The sequence below is a fragment of the Mya arenaria genome, chromosome 13 (genome assembly GCF_026914265.1).
Source record: "Mya arenaria isolate MELC-2E11 chromosome 13, ASM2691426v1".
NCBI classification, from domain to species: domain Eukaryota; kingdom Metazoa; phylum Mollusca; class Bivalvia; order Myida; family Myidae; genus Mya; species Mya arenaria.
The window spans coordinates 30,497,697-30,525,503 of record NC_069134.1 but is presented as its reverse complement, the minus strand read 5'-3'; the positions used below and the strand labels follow the sequence as shown (position 1 = coordinate 30,525,503).

Below are 27,807 nucleotides of genomic sequence, written 5' to 3'. Positions count from 1 at the left end.
CATAAAAATATTCTGTGAATACAGCATAAATAAAAAAACATGCATTTCATTGGTAACATCACATTCAACGATCAATAATAATTCATTTTAAGTAAATATAGTAAATCATAACCTAAATTTATATGTATTTATTTTTTCATAAAGAGTATCATTAAAGATAGAACATGAACATTTTGATCAGACAAACATTATTCAGATCTTCTCATTTAACATACATGGTATATATTTCCACATTATTGCATTTAAAAAAAACAAACATGTGGTGTTTTCACCAAAGATGTTTTAACGTCATCATTTCACATTACACAGGCAGATCTGCAAAATTGAACAAAGAATAATGGAACAAATATATCTTACAAATAAGAACAAGTTTATCAGATTTCTGATTTTATTAGATACAATTTCATTTTTAGTCTAGTCCAATACATTGACATTTGACCCTTTGTATAACCAACTTTGGCAAGAACTCATTACTATTTCTCTTTTTGTGTTTGTCTAATATTCTTGTAAATGGTATGTGGCAAGCATAAAAAATGCAAAAAGTGGTAGATTCCTGTAAAATAGAGTTGGGACAGAATTTCATAGAATACTATTTTGATGCCTGGAAAATCCCAGCCCCTACAGGGGGTTTGAAGCATAAAGAATGAAGTTAGTAAAATAATATTGGTGTGTTAGCTGACCTCCTGTTGAGGTAAACATTAATTAATAGGAGCATAATGAACTAACAGTTTAAACCACTTGCTTTTTGAATAGATTTGTTAAGTTTGTTTTTAATATTCATACCTAACAGCTTATTCTCTATTTGGCACAACATCTATTTCACTTTTAACTTTTAACATAGGCAATGACTTTTGCTCTCTGGCAGTTAGTCGATTCCAGTTTCAAGACATAACTGCCAGTGATCATTGTCTGAGGTAATATTTTTAAGGCCATTTAATCCAGGCGTATTTGGCTAAGTTGTCATCAAGATCCTTTCTGTCCAGGGAAATATGCTGAGGCTAGTGGTGGTGCTTGGGTGTGGGTGGGCTTAGGTATAACCACTTGTTGGGACAACCGAGGGTGGATTGGGGCTGGAGGAGGGGCATGGCCCATGTGCCCCGAGGCAGGGGATATACTCCGGGTAGAAGACACGCCCCTTACAGCTATTGCATCATCCCGTTTACTGAAGTACCTTGGGTCCAGAGGGGGGTCACTGAAATCAAAAGATATATATATTGTTTTAACCAAAAATTGGCATAATGAATAAAGTTTGATTGGCATTATCAGACCCACATGTTTAGGTGTGGGTGTGTTAGTTGTTTATTCCTAACACCTTAATTCTGAAATGAAAAAATAAAATATGACCACCAAGAGAGGCGCTAAAAGAAATCTGTCGCTGATTTTTTGTGACTTGGTCTGGAAATGCCAAACACACTATTTATTATTTAATTCTTGCCTTAAACTTTTTTATATACTGAACACCAGAATGTGTATCCTCATGTCATCAATATGAAGTTCTTATGAAAAACTTGCAAAAGCAACATTTCTACCATACCTTCATGACTTTTGTTCAGAATGTTGTCATTATGATATTTAGGTCAGGGTTGATTATGTATCAACTAATGCACAAGGTCTAATGTTTCAGAAATACTGTGCCATAGTTCAGAAGATGCATTTGAAACTTGGTCATATTGTTTGTCTTTAAGAATTCTAGGTAACAGTCAATCATAGTCAATATCCCAAAAAAAAGTTGTCACTGTGGACACATTTGAGTAAGTACTTGAGAATTTTCATGTTGTTCTTTTTCCGGCCAATATTAAACATGTTTTAAATTCATTGGCCCAATTGTAATGTGTAACTGATGAAGAACTCAGGTGACCTTAACATTATAATTGCGATATAAACCTTTATCTAAATATTTATATACCTTATAAACAAAGTGTTGAAACTTACACAAGCATTGCTTTTTTCTATAATATACTACAGGACATAAAAGGAAGAACTACCATTGACGTTGATTACTTTGTTTCACTTCTGACATGTGGTTAAGTAATATCTCAAAAGGCATACCTCAGTAAAATTTGTAATTTAAATCAATGAGACTGATTAGACAGTAAGAACATCCCCATTATCTTGAATGTGTGCTATGAAAAACATCTACAACTCACAGAATTTGATATAATTAAATCTATTTTTTTCACATGACGTTGTTTGTTTCGCGTGTATTACAACCATAACTAATTTTCTTATATTACACAAATGTAATATATCTAGACATTGACGTCATTTCCTCATACTAATTAAGTGTCAACCTTTTTCTTGGAAAATGAATTAAAGCTTTATTTCGGGTGATGAATGTGTCATTGATATAAGAGAGCCTTATATTTCCATTTTATGCAACATTTTATCAAACTTGTTATGGAAAGGGACTTGCTTTATAACTCTTTCCTTAACTTGTTTTATCTTATTTTTGCATTAAATGGCAGCTTATGTAAGATCCTATCTTTCCTAACTGTTGTAATCATAGTCGAAAACTGTTGGCTCTACACGCTTGACTCACTGTCTTCGTTGGCTCGAACTCGGACTTTTCTTTGATTTTGCTTTACTCTTTGTAAGCATTCCAGCTTGGCTCTATATTCTTTGTAAGCATTCCAGCTTGGCTCGATATTCCCGAGGCTCAAAGTATTTTTGCCGGTCCCTGGGATATCGAGCCAATGGGTTTCCACTTTAGGTCATCAACATTCACTACTTTGCACAACTAATAACACATACACATGTAAAACATATTTCAATATAGAGACCATCTTTCCCTCTCACATATTTAGGGAAAATAACAGCCCAAAAATCAGGGACATGATTAACCAGGCAGCTGAAGGGCTGAAACCATTTCGGTGATGGGTTTTGGCTGTGTTTGAGGCCCCCAATGGGGGTCAAAAAGGGTGAAGCACCCTTCCACAGCAGCAACTTTTAAATATCCCTTTTGAGGGCTCTCCTGACTTCAAATTCCAATCAGACAGGAGTGTCAATAAATAAAGTCACAACCAAAAGCAACCAGTTCACTTTTTATTAATTAGTTAAAAAAATAATTATTAATTTTTGGTCCCAGGAGCCATTAGACCTCATTAAATCCGCAGACAAATTACATCCCTGAAAATCCAGACGCTGTAAATCCTGAAATCTGATTTGATTATGAGGGATTCCATCCCAATCCGGGTTCAGAGGCTTGATATCTATTTAAAGGTATTTATTACTATTTTTTAATGCAATTGTCCAGAACAATTTATCAGGGTGTTGGGGGAACTTCACCATCCCTGGGTATTGGTGAGCTTTACAATCCCTGGGTATTGGGGAACTTTTCCATCCCTCGGTATTGGGGAACTTTGACATCCCTTGGTATTGGGGAAGTTTACCATCCCTGGGTATTGGTGAGCTTTACAATCCCTGGGTATTGGGGAACTTTTCCATCCCTTGAACATTACAATCCCTGGGTATTGGGTAACTTTTCCATCCCTCGGTATTGGGGAACTTTGACATCCCTTGGTATTGGGGAAGTTTACAATCCCTGGGTATTAGGGAACTTTTCCATCCCTTGAACTTTTCGATCCCTGGGTATTGGGGAACTTTGCCATCCCTGGGTATTGGGGAACTTTGCCATCTCTGTGTATTGGGGAACTTTTCCATCTCTGGGTATTGGGGAACTTTACAATCCCTGGGTATTGGGGAACTGTTCCATCCCTGGGTATTGGGAAACTTTACAATCCCTGGGTTTTGGAACTGTACCATCCTGGGTATTAGGGAACTTTACAATCCCTGGGTTTTGGGGAACTTTTCTTTCCCTGGGTATTGCAGAACTTTTCCATCCCTGGATATTGGGAGACTTTACCATTCCAGGGTATTCGGGTACTTTACCATCCCTGGGTATTGCTAATTACTAAGGGGTATATGTATTGATTCTGTCTCAAATACAAACAAAAGCAGTGCAGGCAGATACCAATGAAAATGTTATTTCCTATGCCAAGGTTAAATTTGCAGCACAACAACTCTGCTGACCAAGGCACCACAGCCCCAAAGCTATCATAACACTTTCCTTCAAACAACAGACAAGTTTGTGGAAAAAACAACATACTTCTCTTTATCGCCCGCAGACTGGTTTGAGTGGTTGGAGCCAGGAGAACTATGTCGGCTGCTTGTAGGACGTATCTCCTCAGGAATGGGTGGAGCCCCATTACGTAATGATGATGGCAGGGGAAGACCGCTCTTCCGGGGGACACCAGGATTATACTGCACCTGAACACATTCACATACATACTTAGTCTACGGATTAGCAAGGTGAACACTTCAGGTGCTAAAGAAGAAGGACAGAGTGCTAAGGGTGAAAGAGCACATTGAAATTAGCTGTGAAGAACTTGATCATTATAAATTTCAAGGAAAAAGATATGTAATAACAATAAATTATATCATTTATAATAATTATTTAAGTTTTAATCCAAACACAGGACAGGGTGCAGGGTCCAAATCTCTTTAAAACCCTCATTTCATCATTAAAATGTTTTTATACACGTTTTGACATCAAATTTCAATTAAATAGATGAACAAATCATTCTTGCTAAAAAAATACAGTCATCTTAACTAAATAATTATAATTAACAGACATACCCTGACTAAAAAAATTCCCCCAATTCTCAGAGCTTTCAAAAATTCTAAATTGATAAACTTGTCCCACAGAAATGTTCGTTTTGTGTTGAAAAATGGGACAGAAAGAATTTCCCATTTTTAAACGAATTGCCAATGCCCCTGTAAGTTACCTGAGGTTTGTGTGGGTTGTATGGACGAGGCACACCTACACCAACACCCCGACCATCTCCTCCCCCATGGCTCGAGACAACCCCTGAACCATAACTCGATGTACTGTAATTATGCTGAAAATAAAACAGCAGTGTTTTTTAATTGGATTTTCATTCAATTTTTTCAAGTGAAAAAAAACAACATTTTGACAAAGGAATCAATAACATAAAACAACCATAAGGCCACAAGTTATAAATTAAAGGTGCACAGTATAGGTTGATGCCAGGGCTTTTTGCCAGTCTGAACCGATTTTTACCAAGCCAAACCGAATTCAGTTTCAATAGTGTAAAAAAATCGGTCCGAAAAATGTTCATCTTTTTATGATTTCGGCCCCAAAACGACTAAGTCAGTAAAATTTGTAGAAATTATAATACATAATCCTTCTTGGGTCATTCACACTTGACGCAAAAAGATATCAATCTTAATGTGTTTTCATGTTTAACACATTTGACTTTAATGATAACAGCAAAGAAAAGCATGTGATTTAGGTACAGATAAGAAATATTTAACCTTTATAAATGGGGTTTTCAAATTAATAGTTATATAGCCACAAATTCCCAGTTAAAAAAGTGCCAAAATATCACTAATCACTAATATTTGTTTCTCAATACCAATATCATATGCATTTTTTTTTTGTATTGTTTTAGACTGCAATCAGTTTGATTTTTTTTAATTATGTTCCCAAAAGGTTAAAGTTAATTATTAATGAAGAACAGGGCATGAGTATTTCTACAACTTATAGATTTTGCTTAAAAAATGTTAGAAAATAATTGAAATAAAGGATTTGTCTTGTCTATCGGATCATGTCATTTGTTATCAATAATTCTGAAATGAGGCATTCATAGTCCAGTCATATCGTAATTGAAAACACCAAAACACTTCAGTTAATGGGAAAAGCCCCAGACTTGGCACAAATATGAAGAACTAAGTTACAAACAATTTTAGACCTAGACCCATCTTGTAACTTTCAAAATGGCATTCGGAACTCCTCGGCCATTTTTATCGAAAACAACCTCGGATGTATGCCGGTACATCAGTTAAAGTAGTTTTTAAAATTTTGAATTATATCATAAATGAAATGTAGTGTTATAGAATTGTATTTATTGATCGGAGTTTAAATTGAGTGTCGGTGAAGTATATTATTGCGAACATAATTAAGATTTCCAAGAGTAAAGTCATAAAGTTTACCTGCTAAATAAAATTACTACGTGATCTACTTGCAGCGGACTTAAACGTACCTCTTTTTGAGTATGTAAACCATCCAAATACATCCGAGGTTGTTTTTGAAAAAAATGGCCGAGGAGCTCCGAATGTCAAAATGGCCGACAAGCGGCCATATTTCAAAATGGCCACCAGAATGTATGCAAATTCAAATAATTGTTAAATATTTAAATAAAAACAATGCTTTTAACACATATTAGACATGATTGTAATTCAGTTAAAATAAAATGTTATTTGACGGTAAATTTCTTATAAATTGGTTTTTGAATCCAGAAAATGATACACATTTAGAAATTATTTAGCTGATCAGAGTTTTAAATGATGCCCATTAAGGTCTAAATACATTATGTCATATCTTATCGTAAGCCATTTTCCAAAGTGTCTCATTGAGCATACAAAATAATATCTGAAATTGTTTATTGTCATTGATTTTATTAAATATACATACTTTCATTTTAAAAAACATGTATACTTATGTTTTAATTTGACTATGAATAATTTAAGTTATGTACAAATGATGTAAGATCTTCTATGAATACCGCCCCAGTACTAATACAAACAAGAGCTATCACAGTATGTGACGAATGCCCTCGAATGTGACATTGACCTATGAACAAGGTCAGTACAATGTCATGAAAAGTTAAAGATCAAACAAATGCATATGGAAAGTTATTTTAAATTGCCTCTGAACATAAAATATACCACCCATACTTGACAACCTACATTCTTATGTCCTTATTTTCAGCATTCCATTGTGAATAAACACTAAGTGTATCTTTCACCTTAGAGGTAGGGACATGGGTCTTGCACGTGACACGTCGTCTTGGTATGTCAAACACATGTGGCAAGTTATTTTAAAATCTGTCCATACAAGAAAAAGTTACAGCCCGGACATAACAACCAATACTCTGTATCCTTATATGCAGCACTCCATTGTGAATAAACACCTAAGTGTGACCTCGACCTTAGAGGTAGGGACACGGTTCTTGCACTTGACACGTCGTCTTGGTATGTCAAACACATGTAGCAGTTATTTTAAATTCTGTCCATACAAGGGAAAGTTACAGCCCGGACATGACAACCTATACTCTATGTCCTTATATGCTGCATTCCATTGTGAATAAACACTAAGTGTGACCTTGACCTAAGAGGTAGGGACATGGGTCTTGCACGCGACACGTCGTCTTGGTATGCCGAACACATGTGGCAAGTTATTTTAAAATCTGTCCATACAAGGGAATGTTACAGCCCGGACACGAGTTATTGAGCCGGACACAAGGGGGCATAAAAAAAGCAACTAATCTGATCAGCTAATATCTTATAACATTTTAAGTCAGTCCTTGAAAATCATTATGTATATATATATTCATGGGAATGTCTCTCTTTGCACAAAAATTAGTCTGGCTAATGAAATAAAAGTGTTGTTTATTTTCTGCAAGAGAAGAGCTGAGGCATTACAAAATTAATTAATATAACAAAACCATTATAATTGTTGACAGGACTTTTGCATCAAATATAATTTTCTCAAGACACGATTTTCAACAGTAACAAATTCTTGGGGAAAACTTTAGCATAATGTGCATAACTAAATAAAATTTTATCTTCACATTTTCATCTTATTATTCTTTTTTTTTCCTCTGAAGGACATATTTGCAGCATGATTAATTCAATCAGACAAGAGTAAACAAGCATATACAATTTACATCATCTGAAATTCTATAGTGTAATGAACCTTTTAAGGTGTTCAACACATCATGAGGATGTCTAGTAACCTTATTTAGATTATAACCTACATTTCCAGCAAATGAAATCAACTATCAGCCTTAAATAGTACCGCCCCATTGTCGGAAACCCATGGTCATCACATTCATGGATGAATGGAGAATAACGAAATGGATTGACTGTGGGTAAACAACTATGGTACCACCCTTAATCATTAAGAATTGCAGTTTTACAACTAAACAGACATGACAGCACTTTTTGGTTCCCAACCTAGCAAAATCAAGCTATACTCTAAGTCAGTTAGAACATATTTTGTTAACTCTTAATCTCCTTTTACCTACTCCACCCTAGTTAATCATTAAGAGTTTACACAGTATTTTTAACTATTACATTTCATTCGTTTGGGAAGCATTTCACCTAAAGAGAAATAATACAATGTATGTAAGTGTATAATACATGACTATATAACGTTACAACCTGAACCATGAATGTTGAAAATTTGTCCATTTCACATTCAATTACTGTGAAATCATTAATGTTCGTGGGGCATTAATGTTCGTGGTTTTCGTGGGTTGGGTGATCCACGAATTCAAGATCCCACGAAATATAGACCCTTTATTCACTTTTTCAATTGCCTTGTTACGTACATACAGAGGTCGCAGTATACAGTGTAAATACCGAACTCACTGTATATCTGACTATAATTGTTTTGGTAATATATTATATCTGCCTTTAATAAATAATAAACCAAATCATTTTATTGTGTTTTTTATTAACCAAATGATGAACACGTGCTGTAGCGTGTGCTGTCCATGAACATCTCCAGGTTTACAAAATGTGCGTGTTTAGTGTCGGTACTCGATTTTTTTTCTTTAATGAAATATTTAATCGATTACATTGATTGTCTGTACTTAAATATACGCACCTTCTGAGTTCTCGGTGTTTTCACAGTTTGCAAAATTCTTAATTGATATTCAATGGCTTCGCCTATCTTTATCTTTGATCAGGGTCCATCTTCTTTTATGACCGTAATTTCCAATTAAATCGATAATTGACATGGGTATATGCTCTAATTGGCATGTTGTACCACTAAAGCGAGTGTCATAAACCGTGTGACGTAGAAGACGGAAATCATGGGCCAGCTCATGGATATTATGCAGACGATTTAGGACGATCACATTTTCGGATTTTTAAAAAAAATTGAAAAACCACGAATTCAAGTACCCACGAAAATGTAAATTTTCAGAAAACCACGAAATTTCATGCCAACGAATATAAATGATTTCACAGTATGTAAAAAAATAATGACCAAAACCAATATACGCAAAATAACTTTTCACTCACAGGCAATTTGGTACTATGGAATTATCAAATTCATACCTGCATATGTATATTTTAAGTTTCATACAGTTTTATAAAACAAGAGCTGTCACAGAGACAGCGCGCTCGACTATTCCACCGCTTTTCGGTGTATGGATTGAAAAGTTTTGGCGAAACATGCATGGATCACTGTTAGATTAGATTTCAATGCAATACATGATGTGCTGGGATATTTACATAAATTGAATTGGAAAATATTTGAGGTGGTACGCAAACTTTAATGTAAATTCTAAGTCGAAAAAGGGGCATAATTCTGTCAAAATGCTCGATACAGTGACCTCCTCCTGTGTATAGGTTGGGGGCGTGATGGTGAACAAGTGTGCGAAGTTTCAAAGCCAGATCTCAATGGACTTTGAAAATATTTGAGGTGGTACGCAAACTTTAACGTAAATTCTAAGTAGAAAAAGGGTCATAATTTTGTCAAAATGCTTGATAGAGTTACCTCCTCCTGTGTATAGGTTGGGGGCATGATGGTTAACAGGTGGGCAAAGTTTCAAAGCCATATGTCAATGGACTTAGAAAATATTTGAGGTGGTACACAAACTTTAATGTAAATTCTAAGTAGAAAGAGGCATAATTTTGTCAAAATGCTTGATAGAGTTACCTACTCCTGTGTATAGGTTGCGGGCATGATGGTGAACAAATGTGCAAAGTTTCAAAGTCATATGTCAATGGACTTTGAAAATATTTGAGGTGGTACACAAACTTTAACATAAGTGGTTACGCAGACGCAGACGCTCGGGTGACTCAGGATAGCTCTCCTTATTCTACGAATAGTCGAGTTAAAAAGTACAAACCATTAAGCTTATAGCAGTGCAATTTTGATAGGCCCAAAAAAGATTTGATAAGCCTCTGGCTTTTGGCTTTGAATTTTGCACCGACAGCAAAACTACACAAACCAGAAACCAAAACAAATTTTGTATTTTTACCATAGAAATGATTTATTCTGAATCAGCAATCCTTTCACATTGTACCAAAATTCATAAAAACATAACATAACATCTTGAAAAGTATAGCTTCATTATCATATGGAATGGTTCAACATCATGTACAGGTAATTGTGCTGTAGAAAACCTATACTTATGCTTCATTACCCCTCATTATCAGTTAAGAAAAGCTGTAGGTCATTAAACTAGAACTGTAAGCCAAAGGCTAACGAATACCCCCCAACCCTTCCCTGTCTAGGTTGTTTGCCCTGGCCTTAGTTATGGTATCATTAGAAAGCACAAGGCAATACATTTATTTAGTTTATTTAGAATACCTATTACTGAATCAGGGACTGCCATGGCACTGCAGCAAAAATATATTGAAAAATGACAAAGGAGTAGGCCACCAAAGCGAATATTACCCCACTCCCACCCACCTCAGGGGAGATAACAAACCTGTTTCTCTCATTTTCACCATAAAGGGGTCATGATGAAAAATGACAAAGGAGTAGGCCACCAAAGCGAATATTACCCCACTCCCACCCACCTCAGGGGAGATAACAAACCTGTTTCTCTCATTTTCACCATAAAGGGGTCATGACTCCTGACAGGATATTCCAAAATGAAGGTGGACGGGTGAATTTGACAGTCTGCCAACCCAATTTCTGTTTACCCACCCCCACCACCTCCCCCCCCCCCCCCCACACATGAGTACCAAGGAAATAATACAGGTGCACAAAATCACATATACAAAGGTTCACATCATGGTCATGGATAGCTGAAAGTTTGAGAAAAATATATTGAAAAATGACAAAGGAGTAGGCCACCAAAGCGAATATTGTAACAAATTTAAGGCCTCAGGGATGATAACAGAGCCAAGTTGCCAATCCTGAAAATGTCTGCGTGGGGTTCAGGGGGCCGCTTAAGGCCCCCGATGGGTCCAGGGCAAAGCCCTGGTGGGGGGACATGGGGGGCGAAGCCCCCCGAAGCTTTCCGTATTTCAGGGATTCTAATACCCTTTTTTGCCTTAGAATAGTGTTCAAGGAGTACATCTTTCGGTTTGGTAGATAAAATTATGTTCAACACGAGACATCTACAATCAGAACAATTATCAGGAATCTTAGCAGTGAAGTTTAACACAGTTGTCTTTAAACAAAGTTAAATTTACTCTTTTTTTACCTGAAGTCACAGGCATTAGACGTGTACCTGACATTTTTGTTCAGTTGTCCACTTCCCATAAAACTCAACTGGCTATGATCAAATGCCTGTGTATGAACAGTCTACACTGTGGGATGTTTGATTTATAATAATGAACAACATATCAATTATCATGCTTGCAAATGTTTATTTAAGTGTTATTTATTCAATTTTTATGTATCATAAGAGTATTTATTCCATTTTCTGTACATTTGATGAGAATATAATGTTATGAATTATTATATATATTATTACAAGTAATATCCAAACGGGACTTAAATGCTTTGGCAGCTTAGCCGTTGTGGACATGGTGGACTTTGACGTATTCTGGTCCCCAAGCCAGATTTTTTCCCCTCATGGTATCACATGAGTCCAATAGCACACAAACTAGATTGTCCCACAGCAGTTCAAGTTGTGATTTTTAAGGAGGCCAAATGTCTCAACACTATTTCTTATTCTATGCCAGAAAAATAGCTGCAACAGTTTTCTCAGTGTTTGTGTTTGTTGACTTGTCTTAGTTGAAACAAAACCGAGATCCATTTACTCCTCCACATGTTCATCATTGAAATGGCTAGCCACTCCGTAAGTCATCTTGTATGATGCTGTACACCTTTGAATTTAAATTCGCTGAGAGCTTTTGTATCTTTGGCAAGTGTCTTAAATAAGACACACTACTGTGGTGCCAGGGAGCATGTTCAGCCATAAATCCAAGTATCATGGCCTCTGGAATGAATTGTCAGTCATTGACAGGAACAACTGGATGCACTGGCTGAGGTGTCTGTTCATCCCTGACTTTTGTAAACATACCTGGAAATACAAATTACAACAAAAGGATTTAAATCTCACTCAAACTGGGTCCTCAAGAAGTTTTGTTGAACTTTCTCAAATAGATATTAAAATGACTGCCTCTACGTAATAAATATTACTACTACAAAATATTTATTCATTTTTTTTTAAATTTGAACCAAACCAATTTTCATTTGAACCTCCCAATACGGTCAACAATGCTTCAAACATTATGAGAATAATAAAAAAACGGTTTACAGCGTAAACTTCAATCGGCCAAATAAAATTTGTAAAATAAAAATCAATTATTATGACACAATCCGAATCGGGATGTCCGAAATAATGCTACATGCGCAAAATTCATTCTCAGTTTGATCAATTTCAATTAACTCAAAAAGAAACGTTTCGGGTTTTTTTTCTTAAAAATAAATGGCAAATATACCCTTAAAATCGACGAATCGATGTTTTTAGAAGTTGGTGGTGGTCGTTTTTTTTTCTATTTTCCAATACCCGTTTATTCGTCTTCGTCGTCTGTCATATCCGGATACGACCATCCGGATACTGTCTTCTAGTCCCATCGGTAATTTCCGTAATCACCGGATGCTATCTTAACCAATCATAAAGCTCGATTGCCAAGACGTAATTAGGTTCGTTAATTTCCGGATTTACACTTCCGTAAAACTCACCTTTCGTACCCATATTGTTCGAACTGAGCTCGAATCGCTCCCTGTTTCCCTCCCCCCTAGAAAAAACTCAACGGATTTACATTAATCTCAAAATCGATCCGTGAGGCCTTAAATCCGGAATTCCGGATTAATCCGGAATTTTATCATCCCTGAGGCCTGTATGCACCTAACTTCAGGACTTTTGATGGTCTTTTTAAGGACAAAATCAATTAAAGGTCTTTTTAAGGCCATGCAAACATTCTGATTAATACAGGTGCACCAAATCACATATTCAACAGTTCATATCATGGTCATTGACATCTGAAAGTTTGAAAAAGATTTATAGAAAAAATGAGAAAAAATGACCAAGGATTAGGCTAGACAAAGCTGTATAATTTTTGCCTATTTTAACTTATTCAGGGGCCATAATTGGAGACATGATCATGTGATTCCAACCACAATCACAGGGGCAAATGTTCTCACCATGGCTAAAAGTTTGAAAAAGATTCATTAAAAAATGACGAAGGAGTAGGACGAACAAAACTAATTTTACCCAATTTAACTCATTAAGGGGCCACAACTCCACTCAGGATCATGTGACTCACACCAAATTCATGGAGGCAAAGGTTTACATCATGGCCATTAATATTTGAAAGTTTGAAAAAGATTTGCTCAATAGCTTCAAAGAAGAATCCTGGACAAAGCTAATTTTGCCCAATTTAACTCATTAAGGGGCCACAACTCCACTCAGGATCATGCGACTCTGACCAAATCCACGGAGGCACAGGTTTACATCATGGTCATTAATATTTGAAAGTTTGAAAAAGATTTGTTCAATAACGACAAAGATGAATCCCGGACAAAAAAAAACGGACGGACAGACGGACAGACAGACAGACGGACAACCCGATTCCAGTATACCCCCCCAAACTTTGTTTTGGGGGGTATAATGAATATGATATCAACTGTGTTTAACCCAATTCTTAGTGATTAAGTACGGCTTTTTAAGATTTAACTCACAGATTTCATATTTGGGACAAACTTTTAGTTAAAATTGACTTATTTTATCAACTAATTCAAATAAACAACAAACAGAAGCAGGCAATTACTCTTTGAGCAGATTTTTTGTAAATTCAAGCATAACAGTTTGCAATATTTATTTAAAACACATTTCAAAACACCTAAATCATTCTTTTAAACCTTTACCAGAGCGGAACCAGAAGGTCGAAAGTTTGCTGTGGGCATCTCAAAGGTGCCGGGTCGCTGATGGTGCAGCTGTGTCTCGTTTATCTGCTTGTTTAACCACTGGATCACTGAAACATACAAGTCAGAATATGCTGTCATCGGCTAATTGCACAAACGTAGGTTTTTGGGAGTGTTGGGAAAGAGGACCTACCCCTTTAATTAATTTATTTAGAGCAGTCATCCTTGGGCATGAAATTTCTATTTTTTTTTATTTTTTTTCATTCAGAGAGGAAGGCAATTATCAAAGGCCCTGGATAATAAATATATCCTTTTGGATATTTGGATATAATGAAATGCTTTCATTGGTTAAAAGTAATTATTGACTAATCAATAAACATTTCAGCTATCTTTATGTATATGTATTCTATGGAGTCCAAAATACACTGGAAAACATAACTAATAGCAATTATGTTTGCATAAATATAATTCAAATTATTTGCTAAGAAATAGTTTTACTTAGCTACATGATGCCGTTTCTAAGGCATTCGGATACATTTGCATGTCACCGTTATCAAGGTCACGTGATTTTATTCATCACGTGACGAGATCTCGCGATAGTTCTTTCTCTTTGGCGATACTGTAGCGGCCGCTACAATTCAAAAACTCGGCGTTTACGTCACGCTGCGGCCAAAACTAGCCACTACTTAGGTTTTTGATAAATATGGTTCATACATATGTATATATGTATATGTCTAAAGGTTTCCATCAATAAAAGTAAACATATACCCACGTTTTGTTAGTTTTTATTTCGCATGATATAAATAATAGAACATTTTTGTACTTTTGAATTTGCAGTACAAAATTTTCAGAAAAAAATCTTTTGAAAAAAATCTTTTATTTTCTGAGGAGTCCGTACTATTTAAAAGTCAAGGTGTTTCCTATCATTAATTATTTTTAATAATGAGATGCTAACATTTCTCTCAGATGGATATTCAATGACGCTGTTACTTTTTTAACACATATTATTACTTATTTATGGTACATAAATATATATACCAGTAGCATTATCAGCAGTATATTTTGATTACTCAAGAAATATTCCTAGAAAAAGCTAATTAAATGAGGGCTATTAAGAAAATGTCAAATTAATTTTTGTTATTTTCTCATAATTTTCTTTGGGGTATCATTTTTTGGTACTCTCTTTAAGGAACGCCAAGAAAAAATGCATTGACTTTCCCATACTTTGATTATTCAATAACTCTTTTAGCTTTGTCACATCGAATTATGGTACACAAATAGAAATATCAGTAGCATTATCAGCAGTTTATTTTGATTACTCAAAAATATTTCTAAAAAGCTAAATGAGGGTTATTAAAATAATAAGAATTTCTCAAAAACTTTTAATATTTTCTCATAATTTTTCAGCAGGATATCAATTTTGGTACTCTTGTTATTGAATGTCAAGAAAAAATGCATTGAATTTCCTGAGCATAATTATTGCTTATTAAAAAACAAATTGCTGAGATAAAGCACATGGTAGAAATGGAATTGCGTGTCAATGATTTGGTTACAAAACATATTTTTATAAACATGTGTTAATTGCAAAAAAAACTTTTGTCACTCTGACATGCTGATGAATGAGTGATTAACTGCGGAATTCAAATCTTAATTAACATGTCTTAGAAACAAGAATTTCATATATTAGCATAAATGAAAATTATTGTTAAAAGAACTAGAGCTATCACTGGAAGTAATTCATGCCCACATAAAACTGTTACAAGAGTTTAGTATTGTTTGTATCTAAAATAATGGATAGTGTTATATTGTAACAATGATTTTGACAAAGAATTATGACCTATTATGAGTATGCAGATTTAAGTGATACAATATAGTCAAATAAGAGATAAATATAGCAGTCACTCAACTTCTATGACAATTATATAAGCTATTTGGAGATTATATTTTACCATTTTCATTGGTCTTGAGCAGGTCCCGACATTCCTCTAGTTTCTGAACTGTCGCATCATACTTTTCCTGAAGGGACTTACTCTGAAATTGATAGACAACATTTATTGAAGTTCACGTCGACCCTTCTTGGTGCATATTGTAAATCACTTCATAATTCTCACAAGAGCACTTCAAGAGGAATCCAACACTTGTCTGTTAATGCAGCCGATTAAAGGGCATAATTGAACAATTATTATGCCAGTAGGGTTTAAAGGCTTACTCTCACAGATTGAACTTTTTCATTTTTTGTCTTGGAACGAGACAATTTTTGCAAAAAAAACATGAAAACCATACATAAAAGAATGCTGACAAAAAATCAGATCACAGATTTTTATATTTAAGTAAAAAAATTGACCTTTCATGCATTTTTCGTAAACCGTTAGTAACAGTTTAAGCCATAAAACATTAATTTTCGAACAGAAATATAAAAATCTACGATCTGAGTTTTTGTCAGCAATGTTATCATTGGTCTTCAGATGCAAAAAATTTGCTCTTTCCAAGACCAAAAAAAAGTGGTTTAAATGGTCAATCTGTGAGAGTGCAGCTTTAAGCCAGGTTTTAAAAAGGACGGTGCTGCAGAAAAGGGGCAAGGTGCTTAGGGTGAAAAAGGCACATTTTATTTGGCTGTGAATAGATTATATTATAAATTTGACAAAAGATGTTTAATTAAAGAAGTTTCAGGTTTCAACTGCCAGATATATTATGGTATGTAATTATAATCATTTAATAAGCTTTGAAACAAAATAAAGGAAACACTGATTATCTAAAATATCAAACTTTAAAAAGAGAAGGGTGCCCATGCTCGTCTCCATGAGGGCTGAAGAGTGCTACCAAAAAAGGACAGGGTGCAGCACCCTTCCATTACCCTCTTGATTAAAACTCTAGCCAGGGTCAACGGCCTTGTTTCACATGTGAGTTTTGACACTGGTAACAGGTGTACAACATTTTATGAGAATATTTTGAAAGATTTTTGGAGTAATGGCCAAGGTTAAACTAATGGCATGCCAAGAAAATGACTAGAATTCGTCTTCTTATTAACCCTCGTTGACAGAATTATAGTCAATAATTATCAAAATAGCAATCTTAAAAATTGTATCCGCATTTATAGACATAGATAAACTTAACTGTTGACCAACTCATGATGATTTGCAAAAAATTATCCATCCTGACAGAGGAAAGTAACAGCTTGACCATAAACCATTGACAAACTGGAACCACCATCTCTCATTGTTTTCATAATGGCTTCATATTTGAAATAAAACTGTGAAAGTTCACAAAACAGCCAATATTATTGGTCTTGACTTGCAACGTAAAATGCTGCACCTAGTATAATGTCCTTGACCTTCCTTGCTAAGTTCTAACAAGGATTTCATGAACTGGAGCAGTTTGCCATATGTTCTGCATGTAATATGTTTCATCGATATCCTTCAATGGGTATTGCTTAAAGATGCACTATTACTCTCAAATAACATTTAACACATTTAATACAATTGTTTAAATATATCAAAAAGGATGAAAAAATGTCGAAAACAATGATGCTTATGAAGGATACCAAGTTCAATTGAAAAGAAATGTGCAGAAAACACGGTTTTGTTACCTTATGAGACCATAGTAGATCACAGTAAATCTTTTAGCATTCACCAATCATTTAATATTTTTGCATTTTCAGCTATCAAATACATGGTAATAATATTGTTACCAGTAATAGTAATTAATATTTTCCATAAATGCATTATTTAGTAAGTAGTTCAAGGTTTATCACTCTAAATATATGTTTGTTTTACATGTGTTTGTATTGATTTTGAATAAGAGTGTCAGCTTTATTATATGGAGTGGACACGAAATGTAAGGCTTAAAACCTAAACCTAGAATTGTGACCTTGACCTTTTGCAGTGTTTTTCCTACGTGGGTCCACCATCTCACCTTGATTAGTTGCAGTTGGAATGCAAATTTTATCAAATTCCAAAATGGACATCAAAGATATAGAAGGGACACTTAAACTCAGACACTAAACCTTGAACTTTAAGCTTTGCCCTACAAATTTCCAACATAGAATAGATTATGAAACTTAGATTGAAGAATAGAACATGTGGCCTGAGATTCAATGATATATATTTAAGAGTAAATGATATACATGAGTGGACATGGAATGCAAAACTCTTGAAAACCCTGGACCTAAATTGCTCAAAAGATTGCTCATAAGTTCATGCAATTCCAGTTTAATAAAAAAATATACAAAAAAATCAACATTTGAAAAATATGATCATTAATTAATAACTGTTTTAATTTTTAAACTAACTGATGATGATACCTTCTCGCTGGTGGAGTTAAAGTCGTTTTTGGTGGTTGCCAGCTCTTGTCTAATTTTTTCCAACTCCTGCTCTTTCTCATTCAGAAGTTTTTCTTGCTCTGTCGCAATCTGGGTCCGCAGCTTAATCTGCAATAATAGAAGAAGATTGTATTAATATATGGTCTTTAGCCATCCTTTCTAACAGCAGATCACTTTCAACCCTGAAAAAATAGCCAGAGGTCTGGGGGCTGCAAGGCCCTTAGGATTAAAGGGCAGAGCCCCTATGGAGTTTGGGCATTTCAGAGTTCTTCTCCCCCCCCCCCCCCCTTAAAAAATCATCAGCTTAACATCAATCACAAAAGTGAACCTGGATCCTTTTCATCCAGCATTTTAGAACCCCTGTTCATATGTTTATATTGTCAAAGCATGTATGCAATGTTGATATAATACCTTGAACATCTTGTGAGTTATAGTGAATATTTCACATGATTCTGCCACATCTGACAACAACAAAGAGGGTTATAAACACAAACTTGAAATTGCATTCCATGATTATATATTTTTTAATCTTGAATTATTGATAATCTAATTTCTCTTCCCCAAACAGCTAGCCAAAGTAAGAAGAAGATTTTTTCTTACATTTTAAAATGTAGAGCTACAAATTGCATGATAACCTGCCAGACAGCCAGGTAAGTTTATTATCTTTAAATGGAATTTCTCATCATCAACAATCCCCATACTTTATTTCATTTGGACTACATTACTGCCATAATTGACAGAAAAAAGTCTTGTTTCCCTGGATATTAGAGTGGTAAGGGAGAAAACTCTTCATCCAAAGAAAATCAACTCAAGACTCAAAATGTGTAAATCTAAACTTAATAGTAAAACTGCAATTACCAAAGCACTGATGGTAAAAATCGCCTACTTCATAGGTACAATCGACATGTTTTACAATAATTTAAACATCTTCGATATTTTTTTTATTTAAATCTAATTTTTATTATATATAATTATTCCAATTAATAAGTGAACATCTTTAACTCATTCTGAAGCTGTAAGTGGCTTTTGTCCAGGCCTGAAGTGTCATGGTATTGTTCCCCTTCCAGGATGACTAAGCGGAGATGAGTACCACAAGTTTGACTTTATTCCAAAGTTCATTTAAAGCTGCACTCTCACAGTTTGACCATTTTTACAACTTTTATTATTTTTTGCCTTTGAATAAGCCATTGAATGCATAAATGACTGGTACCAAAGACTGCTGTCAAAAGTTAAAATTGTAGTTTTTCATTTTTACATCCGAAATTTCATTATTTAATAGCTTAAAGCGTTACAAACGCTTTTAGAGAAATGAAATTTTCGGCAGTTTCCCACGCGATTGAGATTTGTTCTATTGTGAGTATTCTTATATGACTGAATTGAAGGCTTTGAAACCAAACTCAGCTGATTCTGAGACAAAAACTGAAAAGAAATCCAAACTGTCAATCTGTGAGAGTGCAGCTTTAAAATCCAACTTGCTCTTACCTTTCCATGATAGTTTTTAATCTCTGACTGCAGTTTTTTGATTATCTCATTCCCCTTCATTAGCTCTTCTGACATAGCCTTCATCTTGCCCGACAGTCGAGTTATCTCCCGCTTCTGCCCGTCCAAGTCATCCTCATAACGCCGCTAATATGGGTGTTGAAAAGTATAAGTTCAGTTATTACAAATTCTACAGTGTTTTTCTGAAAAAATTGGGGCTAAAATTTGACCCCATTACCAATGCCAGCAAGAAATTTAAAAAAATATGTGTAAGAATGTGTTTTTTCTGAAAAGAACCAACCTTATCACAGTCTTTTTCTTCCTCTGTCTGTTTCTTATAGTATTCTTGTTAAATTCTTGGAAAAATGGGAATTCCTAACTTTAGTCAAAACAAAGTATTTTTCGAATCAAAGTGGCCTTGACCGGCTTTCCAATATGGCTGAGAAAAAAACACTGTTCTTCCCCCAAGACTGCCATGACTGTGATATTTTGCAAATTTAATACAGGGTTTTGCAGTTAAAAAGATAGGCTTAAAAGAAAACCCACACATGACCTATGAAATTCTCCCCTAATTGAGAGCAAACTCCTTTTGTCTGAGGGAAGTCCCTTGGAAAGCCTTCCAAAAATATAGCAGAATAACTAAACTAGTACCCACCTTTTGATCTTGTTCTGCCCCAAGCAGGTCTGATGATTTAGTAAGAACCTGCTCCTTGTCTTTCAACTCTTGTTCAAGGACCGCAACTCGCATTCTTAGTTGGTTGATTACCTTCTCTTGTTCATGATAGTCTCCATCTGAATGAAACAGGGAATAAACTATGATTGACAACATTCATTTGTGTTTTTTTCAGTTAAAAATAGGTATGAAACCTTGAAAAAAGTATATTAGCCAGAATGAAAAGGGGCCATAACTCTGAATAATAGTCTAAGCAAACCGCTGCCACTGGGCTTGATATTCATGCTTTCATTGGACTTTTATCAAGATCTAACGAAGGGTTTTGGAGATAAAGGAAATATAAAAAATTGTGTCTACAGAAGACAGACAGACAAGCTGGATTCAGCCACCCCCTTACAACTTTTTTGTACAGGTATAAAGATCGAACTTCCACCACACATTGTAGGTCAGTTGTTAAAATAGGTGAATCCAGTATACCCCTCCTCGCTTTGCATTGTTAAAAGTAATATGTGTACCAAATTATTATGATTTCTAATAACACTTGAATCAAATGTTACCAATTATGGTTAACATTAAAGTTATTCATAATGAAGACAAAAACAACACTGACACACATTATCAGCATGCTTTTACTAGTTTACCAAGTGAGGCGTTCTGTTTGCGAAGTGACTGCACATCCTGTTTCAGATGGCCATTTTCCTCTTCAAATGTCGCCAGCTTAGACTTGAGGTCCCGGATAGCAGCCTCGTTCTTATAACGTCTCTCTGTCAGGTCCTATACCAAGGAAAGGTCATTACATATAATATGTAAACTAAATTAAGTTTACATGTTATTAAATTAAACTTAACTTAGCTGACAGAAACATTGTATTGCCTAATGAGTGTTCATAGATTTGATGGAAATGACTTAACAATGGAACACAAGTTTACTTAGGACATTGAGGATTTTCTAGGTTTGCCAGACAAAAGCATATTTGTATGTGTCCATTAACACTTGTATTCAAAACATTAAAGCAATCACAACCCCAAAGACAGCCTGGTGTAGATCACATACTGGTCCTGCTAATTCTGGCTGCTAAACTGAGGTTGTGTAAGTTGGTAAGATGGTGACATATGGTACCTTGAGAGATGTCTCAACTTCATACAAGGGTGTTTATAGCTGTTGTAGGACCTTGCTGTGTGTTTGCTCCAGCTCACGTTGATCATGGTCCTCCTTAAATCTGGCTGCTAGACTGAGGCTGTATAAGGTAGTAATATAATGACTTACCTATTGATGTCCCTACTTCATACAAGCAAGTTTCTAGCTGTTGTAGAACATCGCCCGGTGTCCACTCCAGCTCACTTTGAACCTAGTCCTGCTAAATCTGGCTGCTAAACTGAGGCTGTATAAAGTGGTTATATAATGACGTACCTTGTTGGATGTCTCCTCTTCATAAAAGCGTGTTTCTAACAAGTTGTGGAATCCTGCGCCGTGTCTGCTCCAGCTCATTTTGATCCTAGTCCTGCTTAAATCTGGCAGCTAGACTGAGGCTTTATAAGACATTTATATAATGACGTACCTTGTTGGATGTCTCCACTTCATACAAGCGGGTTTCAAGCTGTTGTAGGACCTTGCTGTGTGTTTGTTCCAGCTCACGTCGATCCTGGTTCTGCTTCGTCTGGCTGCTTGACTGCAGCTGTTTCGGAACATAAATAATGACATATTTGATGATCAAAATTAGCACAACTCCAAAAATTTGCACCGGTAAATTGTTTGCAATGTTTGTTCAAATTCTGAATGTTATACAGCAGGGTATGTTACAATTTTTTAATGCCAAATAGTAATTTAAGAATTCAGACTTGTTCATCAAAAAGTTGGATTATGATGAGTGTTTAGTACAGTAAGATTCATCAATAAACAAAACAACTATGGTAGTAGTTTAATAAAAAAAAGGTGTACAAGGATGGCCTTTATAATAATGATGGTTATTTATTCCCTTGTTATATTGCAGTATGTGCCATAATGGCGCACAATAAAGGTTGATGCAAAAGGGTTTAATTTTAAAACATGTTCCATGTTTAATTGATTTGACTTGAATAATAAGACCAAAAACGCATATGAATTAAGTACAGATTAAAAAACATTTTCACCTGTATAAATCTAAATGCATTTAAATTTTAAAAAAAGTTATTGCATCAACTTATATAGATAACAATGCAAATTTATCTCTCAACTCTGCTCAACAAGTATTTTATAACAGATACTCTTGTCAAATATAAAACAGATTATCTATTGTAATGTTATATCTATATAGAGCTGCCTACATGAACACAGTGTACAAATGTGGCATATTCAGCGGTCACTGACAAACTGTCGTCTGCAGTTGAATATGAGCACACCATTTCTGGATATGTCAATGATTGAAAGGTCTTGTCGTCTGCCCATGCACATTATTATGATATATTGCGCAGTGTAGGCATCGAGGGTGTCCCAGATATCGAATGTTTATCTGAGTTTGACAAGAATTTAGGCAGCTAAATTTTCATTGACGTTTTTCTGCAATTTTCAAAATGCCTAGGGTTAAATTTTAGGATGTCTTTTAGGATTTTCAAGACATAGAATATGTCTTAGTCTGCATATTGAAACCCTTGTACTCCATTTTTGTCTGAGTTAGATGCACTTTTTTTTCAAGATCATTTAATGTTTCTTATGTATGTATGCTACTTATAATCCAAACAAAATAGTACCTGGAAAGCCCTCTCTTTCTCAGTGGCAAGCTCTTGCTTGTGTCTGGCCATCTGGTCATTAAGCTTCGCTGTCCACTCCGCCTTCAAGTTGTCTAGCTCAATGGTCTTTGAATTCAACGTCTGAAATCATACACATGGAAAAGCTTTCGAACGTGTGCAGGTATAATTTCAATAAATTTGTTCATCCGCTTTTCACCAAAGAGGTTGTGGGTTCAATCCCCTTCAGGATACTTTCTAATAGCCTCTCAAAATTGACACCGGTACTGGTTGCTACTCAGGGAAAACGTGTGCATGTATAATTTCAATAAATTTGTTCATCAGTTTCTCACCAAAGAGATTACAAGTGGGTTCAATCCCCTTCAGGATACTTTCTAATGGCCTCTCAAATTGGACACAGTAACTGGTTGCTACTCAGACTTTTGAAAGATTCTATCAGCTTTCAGCTGTTGTCACAATCAAGCTACTAGAAATTAGTACAAACAAATTCATTTATGTTACAATGGACCATAACTAATCAGTGTTGTACATCTTGCATCATATAAGCAATGTTTATTGGTTTAGGAGTTATGTTACCTAAGTCATAAGACTTGTCATGATAGAGTTATTAGAAAACATGGAGGAAACACGCCTTTTCAGCTTGAAAACTGCTTTTAGCATGGTTTCTTTCCACTTTGATGTCTAATTAAGTGCAATGTAATGATCAAACAAATGGCAATGTACAATGGAAGCTACCAAGAGACATGAGAGCATGTCTCCCAAATCACCGAGCTCCATATTTTGATACAAGTGAAGAAATTTTCTACACAGGCTACAGGAGATAAAATGATTTCATACAGCAAATCATCAAGGCAATACATGCTTGTTAGACACGTTTTTTTTCTATGCATCAAACCCTTTCAAATGATACCAAAATTATATTTGGTGACTTGGCATCTAAATTTCACATAATTGTACACAGGATACCTTAAATAATTACTATATGCCCTTGTATACCTCCTGCGTTTGTTTGAGTCTGTGGTTGAGGTCTGCATCTGTATGCTCTAGCCTCTGTTGTAGCAGGCTGTTGATGTCCTGGAGTTGAAAACAATAAGTCGCTTTAGGTACGCAAGAATGTATTTACATCACAAACTCAAAACAATGTATGCTCTTATTTAGCTAGCAAGCCTGGCATTGTAATGAACAAATGATACATATTTACATATTATACATATATATACATATTTTGTAACATTTAGATAAAACACAAACAGCTGAAATAGGTGTTTCGAACCTTGTTGGAAATACTGCATATCACAAGGGCGTCAATCAAACGGACAGAGTAAGAAGGTTTCAATGTTAACAATGATGGCGTTAACAAATTTCTGAACAATCAGCCCATTGTAAATGTTTCATGAAATGTAAAATCAGTACTTCAACATACAATTTGAGCTTATGTGAATGATGTGTAAAAGACCCTAATATGCACTGTAAAACTGAGCCTTGAAAATATATCTTACAGCGATTACATGGAAAGGGAGACTATTCAAAGGTTAAATACTAATTTACTTAAATGTTCTTCCCTTATCTTAGGTCCAAGATATTCCCCTTTGTCAACCTGGTCAATTGATGAAAATGGAAAACTCACCGTCAGCACCCAGGGTACACACTACATTAACACTACATTAACACTACTAACATGTACTTATGAATAAAAAGGTTTTCAAAAGGTATAAAAACATGCAAGATTTTAAATCATTCTATGCTTTTATGTGGAAAATTGACTTGAGATTGAGATTTGACCTTAGTATTTTTGTGATATCGGATATTGGGGCCAGGAGTATATGACAACATTGGAAACGAAACTATACACATATTCACCTTAAGTTGTTTGAGGCAATCTGCAAGGTATTTCTTCACATCAGAATCTGAACCAGGCACAAACTTGAGTGACAGGTGGTTCAGGTGCTTGAAGGGGTTAGTCTCAATAATATTCAAGGTGGCCGAGGAACGGTCCCCGCTAAAACTGCCCTGGCTCACTATGTGTAGCACAAACCTGCAAGACAAATTCATATATAACACCTAATGAAACATTTATTTTAGAAGTATCTTCCAATTATGTCAAAGATTTTAGAGTTTAAAGTTTTGAATAGCATATAGAAAACTTATTATTTAAATATTAATTGTAGGTAAATGTTTAATAATATAAAGTTTGTACAAGCATTGAAATAATTGAGTGAAGATAATTGATTATCATTGATCTTCGATCAGTTTTCAAGCTCATTATTGATAGTAAAAATAGGTCTGATTTCCAAAACTAGTAAGAATTTGTTTAAGTTCCTATTTTGATGACAAATGTTGACTTACTTGGGCACTTCTTTGTGTTCCTCTTTCAAACACATCTCCAGTAGGTCGATAAACTTCTGGGGAAATGCTCCAAAATCCACCAACAAACCTTGCTGCATCTTCAGCCTGAAGCATTAACAAATTTGTAAAGAGTTTTAGCTGATGATAAGAAAAATTAGATTATCTCATTCATGATCATTCAATTATTGAATATGAAACTTGTTTGCTAATGAGTAATAAAAATCGCAAAGAATCATATTTATAAATAATTTAAAATTAAAAGAATGTTTACAAGAACCACAAAACCTACGTTTGGAAATCCTCCTCCCCAAGCCGTAGTGTGTACAGGAAAAACAAGTCTTTCTCATCTGTGAGTCTTACCACCAGCTCCTGAAATTAGTGGAGAATAATAAGATTTTACCTCATAATAATGGTTATAATGCAGGGGCAGCCAAAAACTTATGATGATCTTGTTAAATTAATTGGAACAGAGTTCAATCTACAGTAAATAATTAAATAGTAATGTGAACATTACATTGAATCTTACTGATGTATCACATTGTTTAGGACACATGAGTCTTTCACAGTTTTTGTATACTTTTCCAATTTGAAATTTACTGGGTTTGTCTACCACATTGGCAAAATATTCTTTTCATCATGTATTATCGACCTCATGCTAGTTTGTATTGATATTCTAGGCTCGTTTCAGGAAACTGTGTTTGCCAATTTTTGGACCATCTGGTGTCTAGTCCCTTAATATATAGTTTGTTTGTTTTTACTAAAACAATTTCTTTAGAGTTATGACAAATAACCAGGGTTGGTCAAGAAACCATAACCACAACATTATTTTATTTTGCTCAATATATTCTCACCTTTCTGGTAGTCGGGGCAGTGACTGTAGCAAGCTCCATTTTGACACATATTGACCCACGCCTGAAATAGGTATACCATAATCATTAATCTTAATCAGTATAAATTAACTTGAGAAATAACTATTTCCATTTTATTGTTAGGAAAAAAAAGAGGTACTTATTTAACAAACAGTTTTACTTATAGTGTGTAACATTGCACATTTTGAGAGAAGTTGTTTCATGAACTAGATTTGTATACTTTAGTCAAGATTCTAAGTGTGAACTAATGGGGAGGTGAAAGGAAATTTGCCATATTTTTGGAATGTGATTTTAAATTAAACTAAAGGCATCTAGTCCAAATATTTTCATTACAGTTTACCTTCAGTAATGTTTGAATTGCACTGCAATTTCAAACTTAATATACCCTTATCCATTATAATATCCTTATTTCCGGTAATGTTTAAAAGTTAACTATGTTACATAGATATATATGTGACGAATTTCCACTACTGGACATCTTTGTATTCTTGTTTATGAACTATCTGGGAGAAGGATTGTTATATCTCACAGGAGCTATGTTCTAAGTCCTTGTAAAACATGAAAATAAAAGATTGTAAAAGCAGTTAAAATCTCTATACTAGCTAGAGGTAGCCATCCACCGCCCAATGTGGTAGGACTTCTCTTGAAATTTAAAAGATCAAGACTTGGCATTATGGTGACCAGTACAAGTCCCAGATGGTATGATTTTCAGCTTATTGTTATGTTGTCATCTTATAATTTTCTTATTAGATGAATGTTTATCAAAAGGTAAATAAATCGTCGTTGACAGACTGCTGTTGAACAGTACAGTTCCTTAACGAAAAGTAAACCTTCAAGGAAAATATTTCTGTGCGGGGCTCCAACCCACAAATGTGGAACACTAACACAGCGCTCTAACCAACAGAGCTAACCAGTGTGCTGGTTCTTACCTACAACAATAACAAACAACTTGTATCCATGGCTCGTTTTAGGCTTTGTGAAGTCACTTTATTCTGATTATATCCTAAAAACATTTAAGATTAAAACAATTCATTATAATATTTACCTGTCCTCTCTGTCCTGTGACTTGAATACAACAGGGACACGTTTTGAAAACAGATCATCTGCCATTTTCTAAAGAATGACTGTAATTATAAACTGGCAAATAAAAGAAATTGTTCCTGAAATACGGATAATTCAACTTTTGACAGATTCGACCAATATGATTTCACATGGTTGGTTTTTGCTTTGGATATAAGTATTCAACAAACGCTAATACGTAAACATATGTGACTGACAGATCAATACATTCATTTGTTGACATTGGCCAATACACATCCTGGCAAATGGTCGTGTTTTGACAAGTCGTGAGTTCAAAACAACGCGCCCGACTGAATTCGACTCAAATTTGCCTTAGACGAATTTTTTATTTGAGCATCATAAGTTTTATGTAAAGACAATTCCAATGCCATACAGAGTACTTTTCTTTAAAGTAA

General features: G+C 34.9%; 1 protein-coding gene across 1 annotated transcript; it reads right to left on the bottom strand.

Annotated features, from left to right (window-relative positions):
- LOC128213276 (spindle assembly abnormal protein 6 homolog) lies at positions 1-27,695 on the bottom strand. Its single transcript, XM_052918872.1, has 17 exons — positions 27,378-27,695; positions 26,315-26,375; positions 25,753-25,832; positions 25,464-25,568; positions 24,978-25,152; positions 24,114-24,191; positions 23,121-23,240; positions 21,953-22,069; positions 21,036-21,168; positions 20,377-20,513; positions 19,725-19,868; positions 18,225-18,350; positions 15,874-15,955; positions 13,928-14,034; positions 4,785-4,898; positions 4,106-4,266; positions 1-1,192 (listed from the first exon to the last, which is right to left on the bottom strand). Exons 1-17 carry the CDS (start codon positions 27,440-27,442, stop codon positions 964-966), a joined length of 2,034 nt encoding a protein of 677 aa, XP_052774832.1. The 5' UTR covers positions 27,443-27,695; the 3' UTR covers positions 1-963.
- Positions 27,696-27,807: the final 112 nt, after the last annotated feature.